Source organism: Carassius carassius, chromosome 49 (genome assembly GCF_963082965.1).
Source record: "Carassius carassius chromosome 49, fCarCar2.1, whole genome shotgun sequence".
Lineage (NCBI taxonomy): Eukaryota > Metazoa > Chordata > Actinopteri > Cypriniformes > Cyprinidae > Carassius > Carassius carassius.
The window spans coordinates 20,351,487-20,379,270 of record NC_081803.1 but is presented as its reverse complement, the minus strand read 5'-3'; the positions used below and the strand labels follow the sequence as shown (position 1 = coordinate 20,379,270).

The window sequence follows — 27,784 nt, the reverse complement described above, 5'->3', positions numbered from 1 at the left end:
TCTTCCCTCAAAACATAAGATAATTGTCAGATAAAAATTATACAAAAACACCAAAAAGTATGCATATATTCAAAGTTTTAGGTGCCTTTTTGCTACTTTTTGTAAAAAAAAATTCAGTCCCGATGTCCTCTACCAATGACGTAGTATAACTTATGAATTAAATATCATTAAAAAAAATAATAACAATGTAATTAAAAAAAGTTTTGCCGGATCTCAAGAAGTAAAGAAAAAACGGAGAATCTTGCCGGAGAACATAACATAAGAAACAACATAAAAAGTATACACACACAAAAAAACTGATGGACAGATGATGTCCACTGCGACTAGACAAAAGAGGCTGATGTGACATTCTGTGTGAGCGCTCTGCGCATGCGCGCTCATCCATCTCTCCCTGACCTCCTCCCGGTTTGTGCTGCGCCGCTGCCGCTGATCAACCTTTCCCTGAAACCCGCTCAAAATCATCCACACAGATCCTGGCACACACATGAGGCATGGCAGCTCTCTTCGGGAAGATCCAGATCGGGATTTATGTGGAGATCAAGCGCAGTGATGGTGAGTCACACCCATCAGCAGCTCGTTTATCAGGCTGCCTGAGATGCAGTTTGTCGGGACATCATCTTTGTTTAACCCGTTTAACGCAAGACATCCGGTGCACAAAACAGTCAATGCCTGTGCATAATCATTCAACTTCTTTCCGTCCTCGGCACGCCGTTGTATCGCCTGTTTGTAGGATGCATGCTGCTGCTAACCCGTTAGCGAATTTAAGAAGCTACTATGGCGGAGGCTGGACTCATAAATATTAATGAGGTCCACCTGACGTTGCTTGGTAACCGTGTTGGAGCGTCTAGGCGTGGAATCTAATTGATTGTCATGATACGTCATCAGAATAGCTGCTAGCTGACGTGACGCTTTCAGCCAATCAGAGAAGCGTACTGGGGAAACGGTACGTACGGTACGTAATTAATATTAATTAGCAAGCCTTCGCCATAGTACATTAATAAATTCGCAGTCTGTTAGCATCATCCCTGAGGAAGACGCCTAGAGTGTTAGTTATAAATAAACGCAAAATAACAAATAAAAAAAATACAAATATTATACATAATAGCCGATTATTAATACAATCCATGTGTAGTAGTGCAAGCATGGGGTCTTTACTTTAGCTTTACTTGCTTACCAATGGATCCTCTGCAGTGAATGGGTGCCGTCAGAATGAGACTCCAAACAGCTGATAAAAACATCACTATGATCCACAAGTAATCCACACCACTCCAGTCCATCAGTTAATGTCTTGTCAAGTCAAAATCTGCATGTTTGTAAGAAACAAATCCATTAAGTTGCTTTTAACTTAAAACTGTTGCTTCCAGCTTAAACACAAGTCCTCTATCCATAATATTGATTTCTCCAATGAAAAAGTCCTCTCATCTGAATCAGGAGAGAAATATGCACAGATCAAGCACTGTTTACAAGCCAAAACAGCTCTAAACAAATAAGTGGGTGGATTTTGATGTGAAGGGACAACAGGATATGGACTTTTTCACCTGAGGAAGTGTTATTATGGATAATGAATTCGTATTTTGGAGAGAAGTGATGGTTTAAAGTTACAGCGCCTTAAAGATGGATTTGTTTCTTACATGCAGCTTTTCATTCACAAGATGTTAACTGATGGACTGGAGTGCTGTGGATTACTTGTGGATTATTGTGATGTTTTTATCAGCTGTTTGGACTCTCATTCTGATGGCACCCATTCACTGCAGAGGATCCACTGGTGAGCAAGTGATGTAATGCTACATTTCTCCAAATTTCTCCAAATCCAAATTTTAATTTTTGGGAGAACTGTTCATACATGAATCAATGGATTAACCAGTCGCCTAAATGGTAAAGCTGATCAGGCTATGGTAGAGTTATATGGAAAGCAAATTTAGGTACTACAATGTGTTTGTTAGTTAGACTTGTATCTTCCTTTGTATTAAAGTCCATTTATTTAGCATTGTTTATCATGTAAGTTCTCATTCATAATCACATAAAGCACTATGGACTATATTTGTAGTGTATTATATAGTACCTTGTTATGATTGGCTGGAATATTTAATTATGCTTTCCTTTGATACTAAATTCATTGCTGTAGCTCCAGTATTTTTAGGCTATCATATCAGATTTGCAGTAAAGCGTTGTTTTATTTTGTATTTCAGGAAGAATCCACCAGGCCATGGTGACGTCACTGAATGAAGACAATGAGAGCGTAACGGTGGAGTGGATTGAAAACGGAGACACAAAAGGCAAAGAGGTGAATGTCTGATAGTCATATTCAGTATGTCCTTCATATTTCATAATGCACTAAAGACAAAAGCTTGTATGTTTCATTCATGGTTATTTGTCTTTGTAGTTGCACATCTCTAATAGAGACACACAGATACAACAGTAATGTGTCAGAATCAAGGGAGATTTATTCTGAAGCAGCTTTTGTACCTCTTCCTTAAATGGCTTCCAGGTTTAACAGTCTTTAGTTTTTATTAAATACTGTGCACGGAATATAAAATCCTAGACAAAGGTTTTATTGCTCACATGTTGCTCTTTCATAGCCAACTATCAACTTAATCGTAGATGTTTCTCAAATCAGTCCTCATGAGAAATACAGGGGTGAAATGAATGTGGATGGCTGCTCAGATCATCTGGTCCTGAAAGAGTTTGATGAGAAATCTTTGAGTTCATATTGAGATCTCAGAGGCAAATCTTGAGCGCACTTTCTGATCTTTATAGGAATCTCTATTTCATCTCATTGCTGTCCAGGAGAAACAGCTGAGATGCTGAGCTCTCGTTTTGTGTCCTGTGGGATGATTTTTAGAAGCTTTTACAACTGTGGAAAATCCCGTGCGCTCGCGAGTAGAAGTGCTTTTGAAACTGGCAGCCTGATGCTCTCGCTCTCTTTCTCCATGAACAGATCGATCTGGAGAGCATATTTGCACTAAATCCAGATGTTGCACCTGAAGAGGAAATCCCACAAAGTCCTGAGACCCCTCCGCCGCCCGTGTCCAGTGCCATCAAAATCAACAAGATCCCCCCAAACAAGGTCTGTGTCCGTTTCGCTACACCTTAATAAACGTAATCAAGAGGAGAAACGAGCACAGCAGCAGACAGACAGATGATTGGAGCACCCTCAATATGGCTTTTATAACTTCTCAGATGGATTTCTAGACAGGAGTCATAAAATACTGTTATCAGTTTTTACAGTGAAATCAATACAGACTAGGTCATTCCTAGTCGTAAAATAAACAAACCATTAAAAAAACTTGCTTTGTGGCATTCTGCTTTGGGAGATTACCCATAAGCCCTTGTTTTTCTATAATATTTATATTATATTGTATATTATATAAATGTAACCAGTTGTGTTACTAATTTATTATTAGTGGTAATAGTAGTTTTGACTTTTTTTCTATTTAATGGATTATAAAACTACCGTAGTAAATTTCTATATAAATGTAACAACTAGTAAATATATATATTTATATATTATAATGTGGCACAGGTTGACTGTGAATGTTTTTATTGTGTAGATGCATATTTTTGCTAGATTGGATTATATGAAGTATGTTTATTTTCTTGGATTCATCATTTGCAGAATCGTCGGACAGTAGCGCCACCGAAAAATGAAATGCCTGCCCGGGATAATCGAGGTATCAAAACTAGTGCTGTTAATGATCTCCTCTAGTCATGTCAAGTTTCTGAGGATTTTAAAATATATTGATTAGCACTGGGTGATAAAACGAAAACAATAATTGTCACAATATATTTTTCCTTGGATAGAAAAATAATGAAACTGCTTTATCAGTGCCACACAGACCAGTTATGAGCTCGGTTTAAACCGTATACACACAGAACGCTCTGAGATCCATCGAGAAGAGTTTGAATTCAGTGAAGAACACATATGATCTGGTTTAAAGCCACTGCTGAGGTTCTCAACAGCACTTACAAACGGGACAAACACCGTGCCATGGAAGAGTCCCGTCAGAAGACTTTTACATGGAATATTATGCTATAGCAATTTGTATATATACTAAATGTATTTAGGCTACTGTTTATTTACATTTTTGCATTTAGCAGATGCTTTTATCCAAGGTGATAAACAGTATTTTACAGTATGTGTGTTCTCTGGGAATTGAACCCACAACCTTTTGCGCTGATAACGCAATGCTCTACCACTGAGCCAGGAAACCTTTGTTTATACCATAGAAACCATATATTTGCATTCTACCATGGTAGATGTGGTTTTACATTTGGTAATCATGATCTAATTGTGTGATACTATGGTTGACAAATGGTGATTTTAATAAAACTCAAACAAGTCTTAAATTCTACTGTATAAATATGAGGTTACAATTTTTACAGATGTTACTGTTTTTGCTAATGAACATATTTACATCTGCATCGTGCCATCGAAGTCAGGAAATACGCAGAAACTAGGAACTTTATTAATATACTCATACATACTTTGATGTAGAAAAAAATTATTTATAAGTGTTTTCAATATAATAACTAATTTGTGAGATGTTCACCTGTTTGGCAAGTGTTAATCATGTTTTGACAAAAAACAAAATGCTTTAAACTTGAAAGGAATAAAGGTTTGACATTTATCGTGATAATTATCGTTATCGACTGATGTGAAAAGTTTTATTGTGACATTTTTTTGGCCATATCGCCCAGCCCTAATTTTGATGTAAATGCTTGAAATCAAAGTTACTTTATTACTTTGATTACTTCTATTTAGCTTTTAAAGGGTTAGTTCACCCAAAAATGAAAATTATGTCATTAATAACTTACCCTCATGTCGTTCCAAACCTGTGAGACCTTCATTTATCTTCAGAACACAGTTTAAGATATTTTAGATTTAGTCTGAGAGCTCTCAGTCCCTCCATTGAAGCTGTGTGTACGGTCTACTGTCCATGTCCAGAAAGGTAAGAAAAACATCATCAAAGTAGTCCATGTGACATCAGAGGGTCAGTTAGAATGTTTTCTTTGTTATTGGGCGCACCAGAAAACACGTCAGCAACATCATACATCAACAGTCACAGCAGTGGCACTCACAACAGACCTGGAAGAGAAGACAATGCTGAATAAAGTCCAAAATGTATTTTCGATGTTTCAACAAATTCTAACTGACCCTCTGATGTCACATGGACTACTTTGATGATGTTTTTCTTACCTTTCTGGACATGGACAGTAGACCGTACACACAGCTTCAATGGAGGGACTGAGAGCTCTCGGACTAAATCTAAAATATCTTAAACTGTGTTCAGAAGAAAAATGAAGGTCTCACAGGTTTGGAACGACATGAGGGTGAGTTATTAATTATATAATTTTCATTTTTGGGTGAATTAACCCTTTAAGCTTTAGTTATTTTAGTACTTAATCTTACATTTATTTTAGTTCAGTTAAATGACAAGTCAAGAATTTAAAATTTTATCTAATATTTCTAATATTAAATAAGACATCTTCTATAAATTCTATAATTATTTATATTTTGATTTTGTTTCAGCCTTTTCAGTAAATGAAAAAAGTTTCATAGATACATTTTTTTTTCTTAACGGGTTCAAGTTCTTCTTCATCCCAGGATGTTCCTCATGAAGTTGATGTCACAGAAGAGTTTTCATTTATTACAAGTATTGATCGCAACATTATTCCCATATTTCCATTTGTGCTATTGCTGAATTTTGTGGTGAGTGAGGTGATCTCTATTATTCAGTCACTGTAGGTACGACTCGAGCGCGGCCGAGCCAACAGACCGAAGCGCCTCCATCAGCACCCGTCCCGCCTCCACCCATCCAACACCAGACCCTGCAGCAGCAGCAGAACGGTACCACAACACCTCATCAGCTGCTATACAACACACACAATACTATCCTAAAGTTTGGGGGCAGTAAAAATGTAATACTTCTATTCAGCAGTAACGCATTAAATTGATCAAAAGTGATATAAAAGACATTTATAATACTACAAAAGATTTCTATTTCAAATAAATTCTCTTTTAAACTTTCTGTCATCAAAGAATACGGAAAACAAGTCTTTTTTCACAAAAATATGGAGCAGCACAACTGTTTTCAACATTGATGATAACCAGAATTTTTTCTTAAGCAGCAAATCAGTATATTAGAATGATTTCTGAAGATCACGTGACACTGAAGACTGGAGGAATGATGCAGGACATTTTTTGAAATGGAAAACAGTTATTTTAAATTGTAATAATATTTTCTGGTAGAGTTACAGTTTTCTGTGTGTGTCTGCAGCTCGCAGGAAGTCCAACTGCGTGAAGGAAGTGGAGAAACTTCAAGAGAAGCGGGAGAAGAGACGATTGCAGCAGCAGGAGCTGAGAGAGAAAAGAGCACAGGTGACAGAAAACACTGGAACACTAGTGTCATCACAACAATGTAGCATACTGCTATTTGAAACTTTTAGTGTTCCTTAATGCATATTATATATATATATATATATATATATATATAGTTACGAATTAACAAAAGTCTCTACTCAAAGAGAACAGAAGAAACATTCATAACAAAATAACAGGGATCCAAATAAGATCCCTGGAGTCCCCGCTTTCACTCCCAAGGCTTCAAAACACCAAAGATACTTTAAAGTATAAAAAGTAAGTTTATTAAACGTAAGGTAGTAAAGAGCATATACATTTCAGGAGGGGGAAAAGCCAAAACAAATAACAAAACAAAGCTAACTATATTAAGGATTCTAACCTAGAATTCAGATAATAAACAAAATATACAAAAGCTTACCTCCCTACTTATCACAAACAAGAGAAAACGAGTAATAAATAAAAAGGCACCCACCTCCCTACTATGCTCCAAATGATTAGGGTTTAAGATAAATATTAAGGTTCCACATAACAGATCAACTTAGGAAAGTAAAGTAATGATTTACAACAGTTGTCTCATTCCACAGTCCGCATGTACACCATATGTTACAGCATAGACACAAAACAACAAGTCTCTCAATCAAGGAAGCCATGAGAGCGGGGAGCTCCAGATCCATGCTTCAGGTGGCTTTAAGAAGCAGCAATCACTCCCGTCCCCAATCAGGTCACTCATTATCAGCTCCACCTGCGAGTCATGATAGTTAGAGGGTAACAAGAAAGAGAAACACACTAAAAGGAACACTAGACCAACACAACACAATGCATTCCCACGTAACAATATATATATATATATATATATATATGTGTGTGTGTGTGTGTGTGTGTGTGTGTGTGTGTGTGTGTGTGGTGTTTCATTGCCTAATGTGCATTGCAATTGTAATGTTATTCATTCATTTATGTTGCTTATTGCATATAACAATTATAAAATGATGCTATGAATATTGTTGGCTTGGTGACAAATTGCATGTTATGTTCCTTATTTTTAAGTCACTTTGAAATAAAGCAAGACCCATTGTTATTATAGTTAAATAAAATCATAAAAACTGTTTTGTTACTTGAAATAAATTAATTTAATTTCAGTTAACATTTTGCCAAAACAAAACAAAAACTCAGCTAGTCATAATGAATAGAAATGACTATGCAACATTTCTCATTTTCATTTAGCTTAACTTGTTGTACTAAAATACCTGAAACGGAAATAAAAAAAATTACATAAAAAATTTTAAAATAGTACTTCAATAAAATTAAAAATAAAAGAAATGATAAAAATAAGTAGTCAAAAATATTAATAAAAACTTTAATGACATAACATTGGTGTCTGCAAAATTAATTAATCTTAGGGTTAAAATAAATTATTTAACTGTAGAATAAATAAATGATTTAATATGTTTTATTTTAATTGTATCAGGCAGTATATGGTAATTTACTGTCTAAGGTCATTTTGTAATAAATTTGCATTTTGAACACATCCTAAATGTTCCAAACATTGGTCACATGATCTTACTGTGTTACTTGTTTAGTGGATAGCATCTAGTAATGATCTTAGTAATGAAATTAATTTGCATTTCGAATCCTAATTAGTCAATAAAAATGTCCTGACTGTTAAAATGTGGACTTAACATCTCAAGGAGGTGATGCTGTTATGTCATAAGCTCTTGCAGTGTTAACTGAGAATTGTTTTATTACACAGGAGGTCGAAGCCACAACCCCTAATTATGAAATCTTGTGCATGATCCGAGACTTCAGAGCGAGTTTGGACTACAGGCCGCTGACCACTGCAGATCTGGTGAAGAACTGTGCATCATAACCGTGATGTGCTCCCACTGTTATTTCATCTCCATGTGAAGCATTAGCTGTGTTGGATGTTGTTATTATAATAGATATGTCTTAATAATATGTATATGTTTTCAGATTGAGGACCACAGGATATGTGTGTGTGTGCGGACGCGGCCACTGAACAAGAAAGGTAAGGATGAGATTTTTGGATCTGTGTTGTCAGTGTGTTGGTGTTGTTTGTGATGTAGCTCATCATGTGTGTTGACTCTCAGAGCTGACCATGAAGGATCTGGACGTCATCACCATCCCCAGTAAAGATGTGGTCATGGTCCACGAGCCCAAGCAGAAAGTGGATTTAACCAGATACCTGGAGAACCAGACGTTCCGCTTCGATTACGCTTTCGACGACAACTCGACAAACGAAATGGTGTACAGGTCAGGTGTTTGTTTTTTACAGAGAAATAATCAAAAATAAAAGACGAGAGAGAGAGACAGATAACCTGTTTAGTCTCACACTGTAAAAAGTAACAAATATTCTTTTTTTTCCTTTTTTTTTAATAAAAATACAAATATATTAAAATATAATTTGTTGGGTCTCAAACTTTGTGAAGTAACAAATATTAAAAAAATATAATATTTACTTTACATCATCTGGTTGACTACGTCTTGTATTATTTTTTCTACAAATCCTGTCATACGTGCACAAACTGACAGTCACCACTTATAAGCTACTACTAAATATTGTAGAAACATAATTTTCTGTAAAGTTGCTTTGTAATGATTTGTATTGTAAAAAGCGCTATACAAATAAACTTGAATTTAATTGAATATTTTTATTTAAAATATATATATATATATATATATATAAAGATTTTTTTCAGTTTCACACTGTACAAAGTAACAAATATAAAATATATAATTTTATAAAAAGAAAAAAATATATAGAAAAACTGTTTTATTCAGACTCAAGCTGTACAAAGTAACAAATCTAAATATATTTTAACACACTTTTTTATATATTAACATAAAAAATATATCTATCCGTGTGTGATGTGTTTCAGGTTCACCGCTCGGCCGCTGGTGGAGACCATATTTGAGAGAGGAATGGCCACTTGTTTTGCTTACGGTCAGACGGGCAGCGGGAAAACTCATGTAAGCTGATGACCTCACATTACAGGAACTGATCTTCCCTGAGGATCATTTATTTCTCATAATCGATTTTCCCTCCATTCCAGACCATGGGAGGAGATTTTTCAGGGAAGAACCAGGATTGCTCTAAAGGGATCTACGCTCTCGCTGGTGTGTGTCTGACCCGCTGGTTTTCTGTGCAAATATTCAATGATCATTTTCATACATCTGACTGTGCTTTTCTCTCAGCACGGGATGTTTTTCTCATGTTAAAAAAAACTAACTACAAGAAGCTGGATCTTCAGGTGTACGCGACGTTCTTTGAAATCTACAGCGGGAAGGCAAGTTCTGTGGTCCACATTATTAATGAATGTAATAAATGAGTTAATGAAAAATATGATAAAATGTTCACTATTATTATTATTATAAAAATTGTTGTATTATTTAAATACTATTATAGTAATATAATATTATAATATTTATTAATATTTTGAATACGCTTTTATATTTATATGTATTTTCAATTATTTTCCGGACTATAAGTCACACTTTTTTTCATAGTTTGGCTGGTCCTGCGACTTATAGTCAGGTGCAACTTATTTATCAAAATTAATTTGACATGAACTGAGAGAAATGAACCAAGAGAAATGAACCAAGAGAGAACATTACTGTCTCCAGCCGCCAGAGGGCGCTCTATACTGCTCAGTGCTTCTGTAGTCTACCACTGAAGACATAGAGCGCCCTCTTGCGGCTGTAGACGGTAATGTTTTCTTGGTTCTAAATAAATGCGACTTATAGTCCTGTGCGACTTATGTTTTTTTCCTCATCATGACGTTTTTTTGGACTGATGCGACTTATACTCAGGTGCGACTTATAGTCCGAAAAAATACGGTAGTAATTTTTTTGTTTAGTTATGCATGTTATGTTATGTTTTATATATATATTTTTTTATTAAAAATTATTACTTGTACAGTAGTATTTATTAATATTTAGAATTACCTTTTACTTTCACTCTTTTAGTTTTTATATTTTTAGTTCTTCAACTTCATTTCAGTTAGATTGTGATTGTGAAGTGACATTCAGCCAAGTATGGTGACCCATACTCAGAATTTGTGTTCTGCATTTAACCCATCCGAAATGCACACACACAGAGCAGTGAACACACACACACACTGTGAGCACACACCCGGAGCAGTGGGCAGCCATTTATGCTGCGGCGCCCGGGGAGCAGTTGGGGGTTCGATGCCTTGCTCAAGGGCACCTAAGTCATGGAATTGAAGGTGGAGAGAGAACTGTACATGCACTCCCCCCACCCACAATTCCTGCCGGCCCGGGACTCGAACTCACAACCTTTCGATTGGGAGTCCGACTCTCTAACCATTAGGCCACGACTTCCCACAGATCTTTAGGTGTATGTTTTTTTTAATCTACCGCGGGAGGCGAGTTTCCTAATGTGTTAATTTGGTCATGAAGTGCTTGAAGTTAATTGCAGTTGGTCTTTGCAGGTGTTTGACCTGCTGAACAGGAAGGCGAAGCTGCGAGTTCTTGAAGACGGGAAGCAGCAGGTTCAGGTGGTCGGACTTCAGGAGCGAGAGGTCAAGTGCACAGAGGACGTGCTCAAACTCATTGAGATGGGCAACAGCTGCAGGTGCCACCAGTCACAAGAATTAAAAAATACATTATTTTTTAATCAAATTAGATTTAAGACAAATCATAAATTAAATGTGACCTTGTATTACTGCTTGGAAAAATGCTGCACGTTTCATTGTGAAATTAAAATATACTATAATAATATACTAATATAGTACTTGCATATTCTTGCTCTTTTGTTGGTTTCGATTGCTTCTATTTTCCTCATTAGTAAGTCGCTTTGGATAAAAGTGTCTTCTAAATAACAAAATTTAAATAGAATGTAAATGTAAATAACAAAAATAACTTGAAATTTTAAAACAAGCCCCAAATCAAATAAATAAATAACACAAATAAAACAAATATCTTCATAAAAACAAAATAAGGCTTTGTCTGGGCTCTTTCCATTTAAAATGAGAGGCAACCACTGCATTTTAATCATGATCCTAAAAAACATGCTGCATACATGGAACATGAGCAGTTTTTAATATAAATTAGTTTGTATAATTTCGCAAAAACATAATGATTTGACTTTCGGTTTTTTAAAACTATAAGTAAAAAATATGTGCATGAAACAGAAACAGTAGAGGAGCTGAACGTGATGCAGATTCACTCTCTGCCAGCAGGTGGCGCTTAAAGCGTTTCCTTGATTACGCTGTAAACAAAGCAACGCAGTATTTATGAACTTTAATATGCATTATACAGAGGCAAGATGAAAAGAAAAAATACATTCATATAAACTCCTACCCCTAATTGAATAAAGATTTGTTTAGCATCTCAACTGATTTCAGTCGTCACATATTTGAATCGATTTTCAACCGGCTCGCAGTTAATCGTTACATCCCTAATTGTAACATGTTTGTAAAAAAAAAAAAAGATTTCTATAATAATTAAATGTTATATATTTATTTATATAAACGCTCAAATGATTTATTTTAATTGTTATATTAATAATTTCTAAAATTCTGAAGTAATTGTGATAATCTAAAATACTTCAGTGACACAGTGTTAAAAACAATTGGTATTAATCATGCTTTGTGTGTGCTTTTCCTCAGGACGTCTGGACAGACCTCAGCTAATGCTCACTCGTCTCGCAGTCACGCCGTTTTTCAGATTATCCTCCGCAGGAGGGGCAAAATGCATGGTAAATTCTCTCTCATTGACCTGGCGGGGAATGAACGAGGGGCGGACACATCCAGCGCTGACCGACAGACACGTCTCGAGGGCGCCGAGATCAACAAAAGTCTCCTGGCGCTGAAGGTTTGTGCTTCAAATCATCACACACGGCCTGATTTGCCCATGTTTTGATTTTCCACACCTGTGAATTGAGAAAATGCATTATCCTGTCACTATCTGGCTTGATTTATTGTTTGTGTGTGACAGGAGTGCATCAGGGCTTTGGGACGAAACAAGCCACATACTCCGTTTCGAGCCAGTAAACTCACACAGGTCTTAAGAGATTCCTTCATTGGAGAAAACTCTAGAACATGCATGGTAAGAACACTGTGATTATATTCATATATGCGGACGTAGTGTGTGTGTGTCAATGATTTAAATGTGTTTTATCTTCTGTGATTAGATCGCTACAGTCTCTCCTGGAATGGCATCATGTGAAAACACATTGAACACTCTGAGATACGCCAACAGGTACGTATGTGAGCCCAGCAGACACCGCAGCTGCTGTTACAGAAAGACACGCAGAATAAAGCCCTTCACTGTATCTAGATATCAGCTGCTCAAATCTTTATTACCCTGTTTATTTCAAGGTTTCTAATGCAAGTAACCAGACAGTGACATCCAGATAAAAAAAAATAAAGCTTCAAGTGTTGTAATATGTATGTAAAAATAGAATATGTATATTTACAGAATCATTTTGAATATATAAAATAAATTATATTATGCACACTTTATTATATTTACATGAAATTCCTAATGTACAACATTATTATTAATTAGTAAAATTCCAAAAATTACGTATGATCATGTACAGTATTTACCTTTATGGATTTATACTCTTAATTTAATTTGTTTTAAAATTTAGATTAATTATATGCATATTTTTCACAAGAATTTAAAAACAATAAAAAAAAACAATATATCTGTATATGGATGTATACATACATTCTATGTGGAAATATTATTTTTGTATAAATGAACACATTTACATGAATATTATTAGAATTGAAACCATATTCATTCAAGACTCTATATTTTTATTATGTATATTGTTATGTGCATATTTTTTATGTGCATATTCCCGTCTCTCTGTCTCACTGGCCGTCTATCGTCCCGTCTTCAGAGTGAAGGAGTTTGGGATCAGTCCCTCCGACATCCCCTTCTCTCAGGGGGGCGGCGGGCGCTCCGAGCTCTCTCCCACCTATGAGTACGATGACTTTGCTACCTCACCCAGCAGGTCTCGCCCTTTTCCAGTTTCAAGCCTGTCTCACTTCAGACAGAGCCTCCATACGAGTGCTGTGTTTCTAATGATTCTTTTCTGTTACAGTTCATGTGGCTCATGTTACGTTTTGGTCCCTAATTTTTTGAGTCCATTTTTCCCACTTTACAGCCACGTTTCTTTTTTCCATTGCCTTTCCATTTCTTTAATGGTTTTGCATTGCAGCTGCACTAACATGTTGGTTTGTGTTTGCTTGTGCCTTACAGAGCAGATGGAGTCTGTCATTATCATGCTGCATGTTTAACATGTTTATGTAACATTTCCCATATCTGTTGGTTTATTGTGTCTTAAGTACCTAATGCTTTCACTGTGGTAATATAGTTATATAGTTTAAATATATAAAGTTTTATATATATATATATATATATTATATATATATATATATACTTATGTATAAAGAGTTTGTGAAATTCTAAAATGAATTGTAATCAGTTATATTAAGCAATTTACATGTGACATTTATATATTTAACATTTCTATTCTGTGTCTACATTTCAGGCATGGTTTTCATTAATGGTTTTGCCTTGCAGCTGCACTAACATGTTGGTCTGTGTTTGCTTGTGCCTTTATAGAGCAGATGGAGTCCGTCATTATCATGCTGCATGTTTAACATGTTTATGTAACATTTCCCATATCTGTTGGTTTGTTGCATTATAAATGCTGTTACATGTTGGCTGTGATGAATTGAGGTGCTGTCTGTGACCATAGGGTGAAGGAGCTGAGCATTGACCCCATTGCGGTGATGGAGGGGCGGTCCGCCGGACACTCGGTCAGTCAGCTGGACGTGTTGGAGGCGCAGTGGGGAGTGGGCAGCTCTCCTCAGAGAGACGATCTCAAGCTACTCTGTGAACAAAACGTAATGGCTCTACCCTCAAACCTCAGCTTGTTTGGGCTGGTATGAAAACCTGACGTTATGTTGATGTTGTGCACAGGAAGAGGAAGTGTCCCCGCAGCTCTTCAACTTCCATGAGGTGGTGTCTCAGCTGGTGGAGATGGAGGAGCAGGTTCTGGAGGACCACCGCGCTGTGTTTCAGGTGTGTGTTCTTGTCCACAAAGAGGAGAACCTTATAACAGGCGTATGTGCAGTAAGTGATTTCTGAGAAACGCTGTTGAAAGTGGATTGAACTGAGCACCAAAACACACTTGATGCCAATCATCAGTAAGGGGCGTGTCCAGTAATGATGGGGGAGGTGCCTGTGTTGAATAACATGTTTGTAAATCTGGGGGCGAGCTATCAAGATATCTTTTGGGTAGAGGTTAGTTTGTTTTGATTTTAAAGATCAACAGCATTTCTCAGAAATCACTTACTGCACCTTTAAACTCCCTTCAAATGTCTTTCAAATTGTTTTCAGAGAAAATACTTCTGAATATACAATACTTTGTAAAATTTGTTAATGTCCAGTCTTAAGTGTCACATGATCCTTCAGAAATCATTCTAATATGCTGATTTGTTGCTCTAGAAACATTTCTGATTATTACCAATGTTGAAAACAGTTGTGCTGCTTCATTTTTTAGGATTATGTTATGTATATAAAGTTCAAAAGAGCGTCATTTATTTGAAACGGAAATCTTTTGTAACATTAATGTCTTTACTGTCACTTTTGAACAATTTAATGTGTCCTTGCTGAAGAAAAATCTTTTCTTAAAAAAACCTAACCCAAACTTTTCAACTGTAGTTTGTCTTAAATACTTGTACACATCTGTCTATACATTCTATAAGTATATAGTTTTAGGTACATATTCATTAGCAGTGTAACGATATTGAAACCGATCCGAAAAAGCACGATCCTGGTATGTATCGATATGTATCGTGGTACTCTTGATCTTTGTGAGTATCCTTATATTGATACATTTTTATTCAAATGCATTATATAAACCATATTAATTTGTTAAATTCTCAAATTATGTGTAATCAATTATATGTACCCTTATACATGTATATAGTCAAAAAAACTTAATAATATTGTTTCTGTCTATAAGAAATATCTATAATTGTATAAAAGCAGTTATGTTCTGTAACATAAAAATTTTACTTTTAAAAGAGCACACACACACACACACACACACACACTGAGGCCATACTCTTGAACTGTACTGTATATGTTGATTTTGTTTCTGCTTAAAAATGTCTTTAATGTGTTGGTGATGGAGTACAGTGGTCATGCTGTGTGTTTGGTGTTGCAGGAGACCATACGCTGGCTGGAGGATGAGAAGGTTCTTCTGGAGATGACTGAGGAAGTGGATTATGATGTGGAATCATACGCCACTCAGCTTGAGCAAATCCTGGATCAGAAGATTGATGTGCTAATAGAGCTCAGAGGTCAGTGTGTTCACCGTCGTCCTCCAAGAACCCGAATAAAGCCCCGTTCACACCAAGAATGATAACTATAAAGATAACAACATTCGCGTCCACACCAGCGAACGATATCGTCTGTTTATTTTAAGCGCATGTGCGTCTGCCACTTTAAATTCTCGAGCTCATTATAGCACGATGGATTCTGATTGGCTGTCAATGTTTGTATCGTTCATCAGCTGGAAAAAACAGTTCTGAAAAGGATACCAATTCTCCTCGCCTTTATCATTACAGTTGTACTGTAGACTCTGCTATTCTTTAATATTGAGGACAATTTTTAGAACTATATCTTTATCGTTATCTTTTATAGTTGTCGTGCTTGGTGTGAACGGGCCTTTAGAATCAAATAATTGGAGTCTTTAATATGTCACAGATTTGAATATGATCCATAATAATTAGAGAAGACACAAGTTAAACAAAAATAAATGAAATTTTAATTTTTAGAATTTAAGAAAACTAAAGAACTTTTTCTTCCCAAAAATATTACTGTTATGTAAATACATTTTCTAATTAATGAAGTAATGTTTTTTATTTTAAAACATGATTGAAAAATGACACTGACATTTAAAATGTTTTATTTGAATAAAAAATGTATGTAGTACTTATTTGTAAAAATATATTTTTATTCGAGAAAATTATAGAATGTAAAAATGTATTACATAACATAGACATCTAAAATATTCATGAACAGTATTCAGATTCCTTATTTTATTATTGATAAAATTCTAAATTAATTTTTCACTTACTATAATACATTATTGAAAAATGATGCTGAAATTTTACATTTTATTTTGATTAAAAATATGGTTTTAAAAAAGACTTTATATGAATAGATTATTTAATTACGTATTGTTTTAAAAATTGTAATATTAATTTAATACAATATTGTAATATTATAATATTTAGTAAAATATTTAGTAATAATATAAATCTAATATATATATGATTATTATTATTATAGCATTTTGACTGGTTATATACAATAATATATACAAACTGAAATGACAGTCATTCAAATTCCTCATTATAATTTTTTATGTCCTTAAATTATTTAGAATCAATTATATATTTACATACAACTTATTGTTCATTTGAAAAAATATCAGTGGACTTAAAGAGCAGGTCATATTGTTTTTTTTTTTTCAAAAAATATATATTTTTTTTGCAGTTTGTAACATGGATATTCTTCCATGTAAACAGTCTGCAAAGTTGTTAATCAAAAATGCACGATAAAGAAATATATATATGAAAATTCTTAAGTTGTACATTAAAGAAGATATTTTGAAGAATCAAATAGTTGGTGGTTCCCATTGACTGCCATAGTATTTTTTTTCCTACAGTACAATGAAAGTCAACAGGAACCACCAACTGTCATACAGGTTTAAAATGACATGAGAGTGAGTAAATGACAGAATTTTCATTTTTGGGTGAACTATCCCTTTAAGCCTATAACTGCTTAGAACGAATCTTTTCAAAATCATTGAAAAGTTATTCTAATATTAAATGTATAATCTGAGAAAATTAAAAAAATGTTTTCTGTTGTAGGGGACTCCAACACAATATTAAATACCATATGATCTGCTCTTTAAAATAGACTTAAATTTATTTAAACAAAAATAAACACTTTTGATTTTGGGCTGAAATATAAGCTGCACACTTCATGGCCGTTTCACTTATTTTTACATCTTGTAAGCAATTGATTCTCAGGCTACACAACAGTATGACGAACCCATCATTCTTGAAGTTGTTTTCCTTCATGTCAAATCAAATGCTCTGTCTAGAGTGACACAGTAAATTGTGTTTGGTTTGGTTTCAGATAAAGTGAAGTCTTTCCGCTCGGCTCTTCAGGAAGAGGAACAGGCCAGTAAGCAGATCAACCCCAAACGCCCGCGAGCCCTGTAGCGCCACACAGCACCAGCAAACAATCCCATCAGCCCTCAGCTCATCAGTGTATCTACAGGTGTAACTTGTACGTGATGTGACGGTTTCTTTCATCTGACAAAAGCACATTTTAATTGTATAGATTTGAGTTCTTACTAACCTGAATGTTGAGTTTAAGGCCATGAGAGGGTGTACGGTGAGCTTATGCATGACCAAACCAGCTCTGCATCATCATCATCATCTGACTGGACCGCGTGTGTGAAGCCTGTAACTGTCATTGACTCATGACATTTCATATACATATACCCGCTCATCTATAACAGTTTGCCAGGTAATGAAATGCCATTATTGCCGTCCCAATGGAAAAGAGTGAATAATCTTAGAAATAGTTACAATTAGGGATGCACTGATATGGACATTTCGACCAGTTATTTTTATAGCTACTAAATAAGGAGGCAATTTTTTATCTAAAAATCTGATTTTTTCAGTTCCACCATATTTAGGCTAGTTTGTATCCCGAAATTGTTAATATCACAAAATTGTCACTTTTTTTCTCACAATTAATTATTTTCTCTTTAGAATTATGGGATATAAACTCTGAATTGCAAAATACAAACATATAATTCTTAGGGTAAAAAAAGCCAGAAATGCAAAATATAAACTGAGTTAATCTCAAATAAAGAAATCTTGTAAAAAAAAATAAAAAAAGGTAATTGCAACTTTTTTTTCTGAGAATCAAGAGTTTATAGCACACAATGTCCCAGAATTGCCCCCAAAAAAGTCTATTAGATTAAAAAGTCACAATTACCTTTTTTTTATGTATTCTCTGTAACATTTTTTAACCCTCTGGTGCTCTTCGGTCATCAAAATGTTTTTGGTTTTTACTTCAGTAAAAATAAAGTTTTTACTTCATCTGGATGTTCCCAAACAAAATCTTTTTTTTTTTTTTTTTTACTTTTTAGTGCTCCCATCCAAATTTATAAGATTTTTGACAGTTTAAGTTGGAAATTTAGGTTGATGCTTTTATAAGTGGTTAATAGGTAATAAATGGATCATAAATATTCCATGAACCAAATTTAATACCATAAAATACCTTTAAAATATAAGATTAAATAAAAAACATTATAGACCATATAGTACATTAATTTCATAAAAAAAGTTAATTTTTCAACGAAAACACACCGACATTTTTGAAGCTTTTTGAAGCCCAAACAATTACTTTGAATAAATTGTTCATTTAAAAAAAATAAACGATTATAAAAAAAAAATTGGCTTCGTGCAAAATAATGTGTAAAAATATGCAAGTTGGAAATATTGTATAGTAAAATTGGCCCATGGTCAACAATATATAGTGCATCCCTAGTTACAGTAAAAGTTGCATGACTGCAATACAGATGATCTCTATTGAGACCTGCAGGAACTGATGAATTTAATAACGTGTAGCATTGATGAAACATGATTTTTTTTTTAAATATTTGATTGCCAGTAAGAGCCTTTACTGTAACAAAATACATATATATAGGCCTTATTGCAACAACTTCACAATAAACTAATAGATTTCAGTGAGGGAAACATGTCAGTGAACAAACTACTCATGCTAATTCAGCTCAGATGAACAGGCCAGAGAAGGTCAGATATATTAAGGACAATTTTGTTACCATATAGTGTTTTGTTTACATTTTGAGGAATATGTGAAGTGGTCATTACAACATTCAGGCCACTGTCTCATTTTTTAAAATGCTATTTATTAAAGCATCAGTGTGTTTTTTTTTTTAATGTTCCCCGTCAATACTTTGAATGATTTTGTTCCCGTCTCATATTGGAAGTTTGTGTGACGAGGGGAATCTGGATCTGTACGGGACTCAATGTTTCAATGCATTGCGTTGCTAAAATAAAGAGCCATCTGAAGATGTCATTCTTCTGGTCTTATTATTCATACAATTTTAAAATGACGCTACCTTTTCCTGACACTATGCTCTGATAATAATAGACTGTACGTTATTTGGATATTTAGTTAAAAAAGAAAAAGGTTCTGGTTCTGTTGGAGAGAACTGAAGTGTGGTTATTTTATTGGCTTGTGTTTTTTTTAATTCGGTATCATTCAAACTGAGTTAAATTAAACTCGTATTATTTAATAAAATTATTATTACAAAGCATTTCAGTTTTGGTGCATCCCTATAATGATTTGTTCACATGTTTCATTAAAAACATTACTTCAATGAATGAAGCCTCACTAATTATAATTTTATAACTGGGCCATTCATTTTTTGTCAATTTCTTTTTCTTTTCTTTTTTAAGAAATAAAGATAACCATGTATAGTGATGAAAGCCAAAATATTAAATGTCACAGATGTATATTTAGTGAGTAATTCACTATTTTGTAGAGGGGCATAATTACAATTGAGCCAAATTATGAGGTGTAAAATGATTTCAGAAAGCAGGCAGCATCATGATGTTATTTTTCGGTCTATTAGTAAAATAATTTGACTTTAGTTATCTTTGTTTCATTATATGACAGTTCAAAAATGAATGGAAAAGCACTTTTACATTTTTTTTTTCTCAAAAGTTTGCATGGCTGTAACTAATAAGTATTAAAGATACCCTAAGGCCCTTTTAGATATTGGGTCTTAAACTTTCTTTTTGGTATTTTCATTTGTAAGGCCTGTCGTGGCAATTTTCTATTTCAATAAAGGTATGAAACAAAAGTCTTTTTAATATTTATATTCTTGCAAGAAAAGTTAAACAGTCATACAGTCAGCCAAGTTGACTGCAGAATGCGACCAAGAGGAAACACCCAAACTCAACATTTATACCTTCATCAATCCGGATGCTTTGATCTCCTCCGATCATAAAGCATATTCAGCATGTATGCAGGGGTTAAAGTGGAAAAAAATCCTGAGCCTGAATTTTTTTTGGGGGGGGGGGGGGGGGGGGTGTTTGGAGAGAAACTCCACAGACAGACTTAATTCAAGTATTGACGATAGTAACAAAAATACAGTAAAAAGAGCTTAAAGTGCTTAAAAAATGGTAAACAGACTGAGATAATCATTGAAGAGATTCATGTCTATGTTTGGCACCATTTATTTAAAAGCACAATGTCAAATAAAGTTTTTTTTCCTAAACAATAACAAGTGCTTAAATAATTAAGTGCTCAACGTGATTAAAGAACTAAACTGCTAAACTGAAGATTAGAAGTGAAATCAAGGCTATTATCACTTTTTTTTCTGGGATGTAACTCGCATGTTGATTTGAAACCAACAGTCTAGTGAACGGTTTTTTTGTCTTCTGCCAGTTTTCTACACAGGGCGACCAGTGGCTGCGAAATTCTGAATGACAAATCATGTTCTGGTCTAAATGTGCACACACGTATTTTTTAAATGCAGACATGGTCAGTCATAGACAACGGTGTGTCAGCTAATAGTTGCTCCCGGCTAGAGAGCTGCACTCCCGCAGGAGTACCGCGGAACCCAGCGCCACCGAGTGCGGCGCAGAACAATATTTGATGGGTGAATGCGGACGCGGGCGGCAATATATTACTGTGTGCGGGTTGCGGGAAAATAAAATTATTTGCGGGACTCCCGCAAAGTGTAAATATCTAACAAAATTGAAGAACTAGAAACAAATAGACCTTTATATATAATAAAATAAAATAGACTTTGCGGAATGGGAGGATGCGGATGATACCATAGACAGCGACGCGTAATTCGATTCATAAATAGCGATATATTTAAATGTCAAATTGGATGGATTAGAAGCACACAGACCGGATGATGTCCTCCAGTGGTGGAAAAGACGAATTTCCGAGATTAAGCAAACACGCCATGTACTTTGTATTCCAGCTAGCGCACCATCGGAGAAGGGCTGTCAGTATTTGCGGTCGCATACTGGAGCAGAGACGGATTAAACTGAAGCTCTCAACAGTGAATGACATGATATTCCTGCATGGGCACAAGTAGTCGTACAGTTTATTTTTATTTATTTATTTAGCTTAATATTTAAAATTGGTCTATTTTGTTATTGAGGAATAAGGATATTTTTTGTTAAATGTTTGAATGAATTGCTCAGGCCCCATAAGCTACTTTTCCTTTGAAACTGAAATAAACCCAGGTTTATTATTATTATATAATTTATTAGGCTATATAGCCTAATTATTAAAGGTATATATTTTTTATTTACATTTCTTACTTTTTTTTACTGTATTTATATGTTCTAAGTGCCTTGTTCATGTTCATACTTTTAATTAAACGCAAATAAAACGAAACATTTGTTTATTTTCCGTTTCTTTTTTAATTTATATTCAACAGGAGAGCAAGTGAAAAAATAAGAGCAGGCAGAATATGCAATGTATTAAAAGATACATTAAAAAAAAATAAAAACCACTATACGTTTACCCGCGGGATTTTGCGGGCGGGAGCGGGACGAAAATTGATTGTTTGCGGCCGGGAGTGGGAGAAAATAACATATTTTTGCGGGAGCGCAGGTCTCTACTCCCGGCAACGTCGTGGTAAGTTTGAGTGCACGGGCAGCGGCTCTATGACCGGAGTCTGGTGCTGCTTTCCGGGCAGGTTTTAGCTCGCAAACTTTCTGAGCGCAAAGAAATTTTGCTAGATTATTAATTTTATTGCAACGTTACATTGTCCTTAAAATCTATTTTTCAACGTGTACCACTTGCATAAACACTGCATCCGTAGGCAGTATTATCCGTAGGCGCTGTTGTTTCGCGTGCTGTGTGACATCAGAACTCGGAGTACATCGATCTAGTACGAGTTCACGGGTGGGAAGTCACGGGTTTGACTGCCGTTCCAGTGCACTTTCACAGGTTTAAGGTTGGAAAAACACGGGTTACGGGTTGCCTTGCACGCGACGTAAATCATAACGAGCAAGCACTTTCTTACCGCTGCTGGCATACAGTAATTCCTCGAGCAAATCATGCAGAAACAAGCCCCCGGCTCTCTCAGTTTCTTGCACCAACTGCCAAAAAGCGCCATTTATTTTTGAGTCCTTTATCTATTGCTAGAAGTCTAGGACATCATCCCAAGGCTTCATAAACTTACGCTCCATTTTTGTTTTCTCCGACAACGCTAACGTGACATTTACGTATGAGCGTCAATCATCCTGTGTTGCAAGGACACGCCCTTCTCTGCTTCTGATAGGCTTGTAACGTTAGTTAAAGCTGCGTTCCTCTTATATGATTGGTATAAGAAATAAATTGGCTCGAAAATATTAAACTGCATGCGCAGGCTCTCAAATATTATATATATATTTTTTCCTCAAGGCCACACGCCGGAGATCCGGCACGGTGCCGGAATACTTTAAGCCCTGTGTATGTCCATTTAAGGTGTCCAACTATGTCCTCTAGAAGTCTAGATGCATTTCTAAGAATCCAGGATGTCTAAGAAGCTAAAAAAAAAAAAAAAAACATTTCCTGTCTCACACTTGTCTTGCACTTAAATTTCCTGTTATTTCTTATCTAATGATAAACTTAAGCACCTTAAAGGGTTAGTTCACCCAAAAATGAAAATTAGTCCACGAATTACTCACCCTCAAGGCATCCTAGGTGTATATGACTTTCTTCTTTTAGACAAATCGAGTCGGAGTTATATAAAAAAATATAATTTGATCTTCCAAGCTGTTTAATGGCAGTCAGTGGGTGATGCAATGCATCAGTCCAAAAGAAGTTAAATAAAGCACATCAATTAATAATAAAAAGTGCCTCACACGGCTCCTGGGGGGTGAACAAACGCCTAGCCAAATGATGCATTTTTTGTAAGAAAAATATCTATATTCAAAACATAATAATGACTTCATTTATTTAATTTAATTTAATTTATTTATTTAATTAACTATCTTGCGCCAACAGTTGCACATGGAAGCAGTTCCAGGGGGATGACGTATGAAGGTCAGCTTTGCACAATCGTCACTCAGAAGTGACAAACACGGAAGCACAGGGGAGAAATCAAAACAAAACAATGGTCACTAATTAGAAGTATATACAAAACGAGGATTTGTAAGAAAGCATGTCAGAGGATTTCGATATAAGCCATGAGGAGACTGGTTATCATTGGCTAAAGTAAGGAGATTTTGCTTCCTTTGCTCCTATTAACAAACTTTGGTTTTCATGAGACTCACTGGCACAAGCACAATGCCGACCTCATATGTCATGCTCCCGGAACTGCTTCTGTGTACAAGAAGCAAGATTAAAGTGATTATTAAGTTTTGAATATGGATGTATTTCTTACAAAAACAAAAATGCATCGAATTGCCACAGGAGGCCTTTGTTCACCCCCCAGAGCTGTGTGAGACACTTTTTATTTTATGGATGACCGCTTTTTATTCCACTTCTTTTGGACTGATGCATGCAACACCCGCTGAGTGCCATGAAATATCTTGAAAGATCAAAGACAATTTTTTATATAACTCCTATATGGGCTGATTTTTATTTTTGGGTTAACTAGGCCTTTAAATGGCACTGGGATTAAATATAATCGTCTTAATGGGCTTCAGTTGGGACATTTTTGTCAGTTTTTTTTTTTACGTAGTGTAAATTAGATTTATGAAAGCAAACGAGTCAAATATTAAAATACAAATTTTTGGCAAAAATATCTCTGTCTGCATTAACAGCCAAAAAAAGAACAAATATAAATTGACAATATATTTTCAAAAGACGGAAAAAAGTATATAAAAAAAATGATAATCCTTCTGAGCTTTTACGCATTGATAAAGCATGATAAATCACAGAAGATGTGAACAGTTGGCCAACTGATTTAATCCACAGTACATACAGTTATACATATGAGAGCACTGAACCACCGACCTGGTAAGAAAACTGTTAAGGAGTGAGTCAGTCCAGGGCTGCGTTTCCAAAAGCATTGTAAGCCTAAGTCGATCGTAGAACCATTGTCAGCAAGATGATCGACGTAGGTTTACAATGCTTTTGGGAAACGCAGCACAGATCAGTATGTCAACAGGAGGGTAATATGAACCTGCAGTACGTCCTCATTCGACATCGAAAATTTGCTGGGAAAGGGATTCATTTGAAATTATTTGCACAGCAACTTTTGGCAACAAACAAGATGGGCATAAAACATGATAGTTTTGAGATGTTTCACCATATTTATTCAACCCAATGAGCTTTTGTTGTGGAACACCTACACAGCTTTTCATGTCAAAAATACTGTAGATGATAACATTTGACCAGTATTTATACGCATTCAATGGCTTTTTTAAATTCAAATACTCAGATGTCAGTTCAAATAAAAATAAATGGATTTGGGATAAACGCTAAGATCATTTAAATATTTGGTAACAATTGATATGATGATCTATATAGACAACAGCATATTCGTAATCACTATAAACTGGAGGTTGGTAGTGTGGCCCATTATTGAAGAGTACAGGAAAGTGTACGAAAGCTCTTCTGTGGCATGCAAAGTACAAAAGTGGCTATAATCTGGTTTATCTGAGGATATAATACTCGTACTCCGGCCCACAAGCGAGGCCGCGGATGTTATTTGCCGTGTAAAAACTGTGGCACGAATGTCAATCACAATTTTGTATGATCCCCTGCGATGCATTTACAATTTGTAAATAAAACTCAGTGGAGCGCATCAACTTGGTGGAAAGTAGCTTGAAAACAGGTCCGTTCAGATGGCAAGAGTGTATGTGGAGTAACGCAACGGAAATTAGCAATTTCCAGATTGAGAATTTGTTCAGTGGTTAACATTCAAATTATAAACCAAGATAATCTAGATATCAGTGGTACAAGTTCATAAACCTTTCAACATATTCAACTGAGAACCCTGATGTCTAGTACTAAACAAGCACCAATTTAAATTCAGTTGTTTGGAGCAAATTTATCACAGGACCATATTCACAATTCCGATTCACATTACGTGGAAATTTGAATGCGATAAACCAGTTTCCAGAGTATGAGGTCTCCAGAAGGCCTGCAGAATAAGCGTTTTTGTACATGTGTAGGTGTGTGTGCTCCTTGCCTTTTTTGTTTGCTGAAGTGATTGTCCGTGCGGTGGCGGTGGTGGCGTCATCTAGAGTTTTGCTACAGAAACACTGTCAACGATTATGCACAAGGAGACACATCATTGGTCCGTTAAAAGAAGCATTTCAGAACTGTCGGACAAAAGAGTAAAGCAACACATGGAAACCTGAAATATCCATCATCTTATGGAGCTACAGAAATAAATTAATTCTGACCGTAACATACCCCATTTAGTGAAATTTACATAAATACAGTATCTACACTGTTTGAAGTTCCATTCTGAACATCCGCTCCTGACGAAGGCCGCGTTCAAAGCCTCCTGGTTCGATTCGAAGAACAAGTCCGCACATGCAGCATGGCTATTCCAGTGTGTTCATGATACAGAAACAAACTGCGCACTGTTTCACGACTCTGTCATGCTGTCCAATCTAAAATTGCTAAAAATTAAAAGCACAATTTCTATATACCTCAATCCCTTACATATGAACATATGAACAATATCATAGATAACTGAACTTTAAAGGACTGAAGTTGACCTAAAATTATCTAAAATCTTAAAAACATTATACATGTGCCATCAAAACGCTTGGGGAACAATGCTACAATGCACTGGAAACGTCAGACGTGTTCGGGTTCCTACGATCTGCCTGGATTTGGCACATTTCTTGCATTTTCTTTTCGCCGTTTCCTATATATAATCGTATATATGTGCACAAAATACCCTGCCATAAATAATAAGGGTCATGTACTACATGTGAACATTATGTAGCGACATGAGATGGTAACAAGGACCTCCACTGTTCTACTAGTGCAAAAAAACAATGAGGTTATGCAGTTGCAGAACTACAGCTTTGAAAATGAATCGTTATGGCCGTCGGCGGGATCAAGCAAGTCGTCACCCGGGAAATGAGTGCAATGGATTATTGAGCGAAATCTCTGAAAAATTGTCCATTGTCGTCATGCAAATACTGTACAGCGAGCTGCACGGTGAAAAAAAATTCTCTCCACGTCGACAGCAACAGCGGAAAAGTTTTACTTCAGCAGATGTGGCGTGTGCTTACGATCGTGTTTGGTGGCTCAGAAGTGAACAAAACAGCAAGAAAGAAAGAAACGTTACCCAGCAGCCCATGTCGAGGTGGAGTCCCGGAGGTATTGCAAGCAGATGGCCTTGTAAAGGGATAGCTGTTGCTTTGAGATTTCGTTCATGCTCTGAATAAGACGTTAAGGCCTCTGATGACCTGCAGACGAAGTTTGGTGTGACGCGATTTGATCCTTATTGCCAAATGCTGCTGGGATTCGACTCGGAGAGGCTGCCGGGATGGGCCGGCCCAACAGAAACCAATGAGAAGAGGGATGTGAAATGGCATCTGGGTCTTAACAGCTCCTCGAGTTCATGGCTGCCCTGAGCAGGTAAGAGGAGGCACGTATTTACATGTGTGGGAATCTCTGCGGACATTGGAAGGGGAATTATAGGAAAAGTGGGAAAAGTCCATACCCACCCAACGATCCGTTTTTCAGTCCCAACAGTACATTCAATCAAGTCAGAGGAGAGGGCCACGACCCAGAGCCATGCTTAAGGCGCTAGATTTCTGGAAAATATTTGGCTGCCGGACTAAATAAACTAAAACATGAACAAAAACAATTCCCATGCAACAATGGTTATCCCATGAAGTTTGCTCACAGAGTCTGTTGTAATACTGTGAGATTTCGTTGTGTATGATCCTGCAGCCCCATGTTCCTCCAGAATGAAGTGCCTCCAGAATTTGGACCTTGTGGGTGGAGCCTATTTTGGGCTCAGGGCTCCGCCCTCTAGTTTGCTGGTTCGGCCCCAGCAGCCGGCGGCGATGCTCATGCTCCTCTGCGCACGATCCGCCCTGTCACGGTCACATTCCGATTGGCTCTGCGCACGTTCAGCTCGTGCTATATGCACGGGCGGTGTTGAGGATGTAGGTTGCGAGGAAATGGTGCGCAACAGGTGATTGCGCTTCCGCAGGAAATCACCACTGCCGCCAAGCCCGAAACTGCCTTTCCGCAGGACCATGCGAGTGCTGCCGGTCTTAGCGGGTCTCGATCTCTGATTGTACTCCAACTGGGACAGGTGAGACGCGTAGCCATCGGCAATGAACTGTTGAGAGAGAGAGAGCTCCG

General features: G+C 36.1%; 2 protein-coding genes across 8 annotated transcripts in view; one reads left to right on the top strand and one right to left on the bottom strand.

Annotated features, from left to right (window-relative positions):
- The first annotated feature begins 377 nt into the window (after positions 1-377).
- Positions 378-18,186, top strand: LOC132132594 (kinesin-like protein KIF2A). Of its 3 annotated transcripts, none has more exons than XM_059545029.1 (21): positions 378-552; positions 2,190-2,284; positions 2,939-3,067; positions 3,617-3,671; positions 5,738-5,848; positions 6,279-6,379; positions 8,109-8,204; positions 8,330-8,384; positions 8,467-8,629; positions 9,256-9,346; positions 9,430-9,493; positions 9,572-9,663; positions 10,828-10,970; positions 12,007-12,211; positions 12,335-12,445; positions 12,531-12,598; positions 13,251-13,334; positions 14,115-14,262; positions 14,339-14,440; positions 15,591-15,726; positions 17,576-18,186. In XM_059545029.1, the coding sequence occupies exons 1-21, from the start codon at positions 492-494 to the stop codon at positions 17,659-17,661; spliced, it is 2,196 nt and encodes a 731-aa protein (XP_059401012.1). In that variant the 5' UTR covers positions 378-491; the 3' UTR covers positions 17,662-18,186. The 3 variants fall into 3 exon arrangements, with proteins under 3 accessions (XP_059401012.1, XP_059401011.1, XP_059401013.1); XM_059545028.1 differs by having other exon boundaries at positions 13,251-13,364; XM_059545030.1 differs by lacking the exon at positions 13,251-13,334.
- Positions 18,187-24,733: 6,547 nt separating this feature from the next.
- LOC132132740 (membrane-associated phosphatidylinositol transfer protein 2-like) overlaps positions 24,734-27,784 on the bottom strand; it is an 81,712-nt gene continuing 78,661 nt past the window's right edge. For all 5 annotated transcript variants that reach the window (XM_059545245.1, XM_059545247.1, XM_059545248.1 and 2 more), the window contains one exon: positions 24,734-27,761. In XM_059545245.1, the coding sequence (XP_059401228.1) occupies positions 27,420-27,761 (342 nt within the window). In that variant the 3' untranslated portion in view covers positions 24,734-27,419. The remainder of the gene's footprint in view (positions 27,762-27,784) is intronic.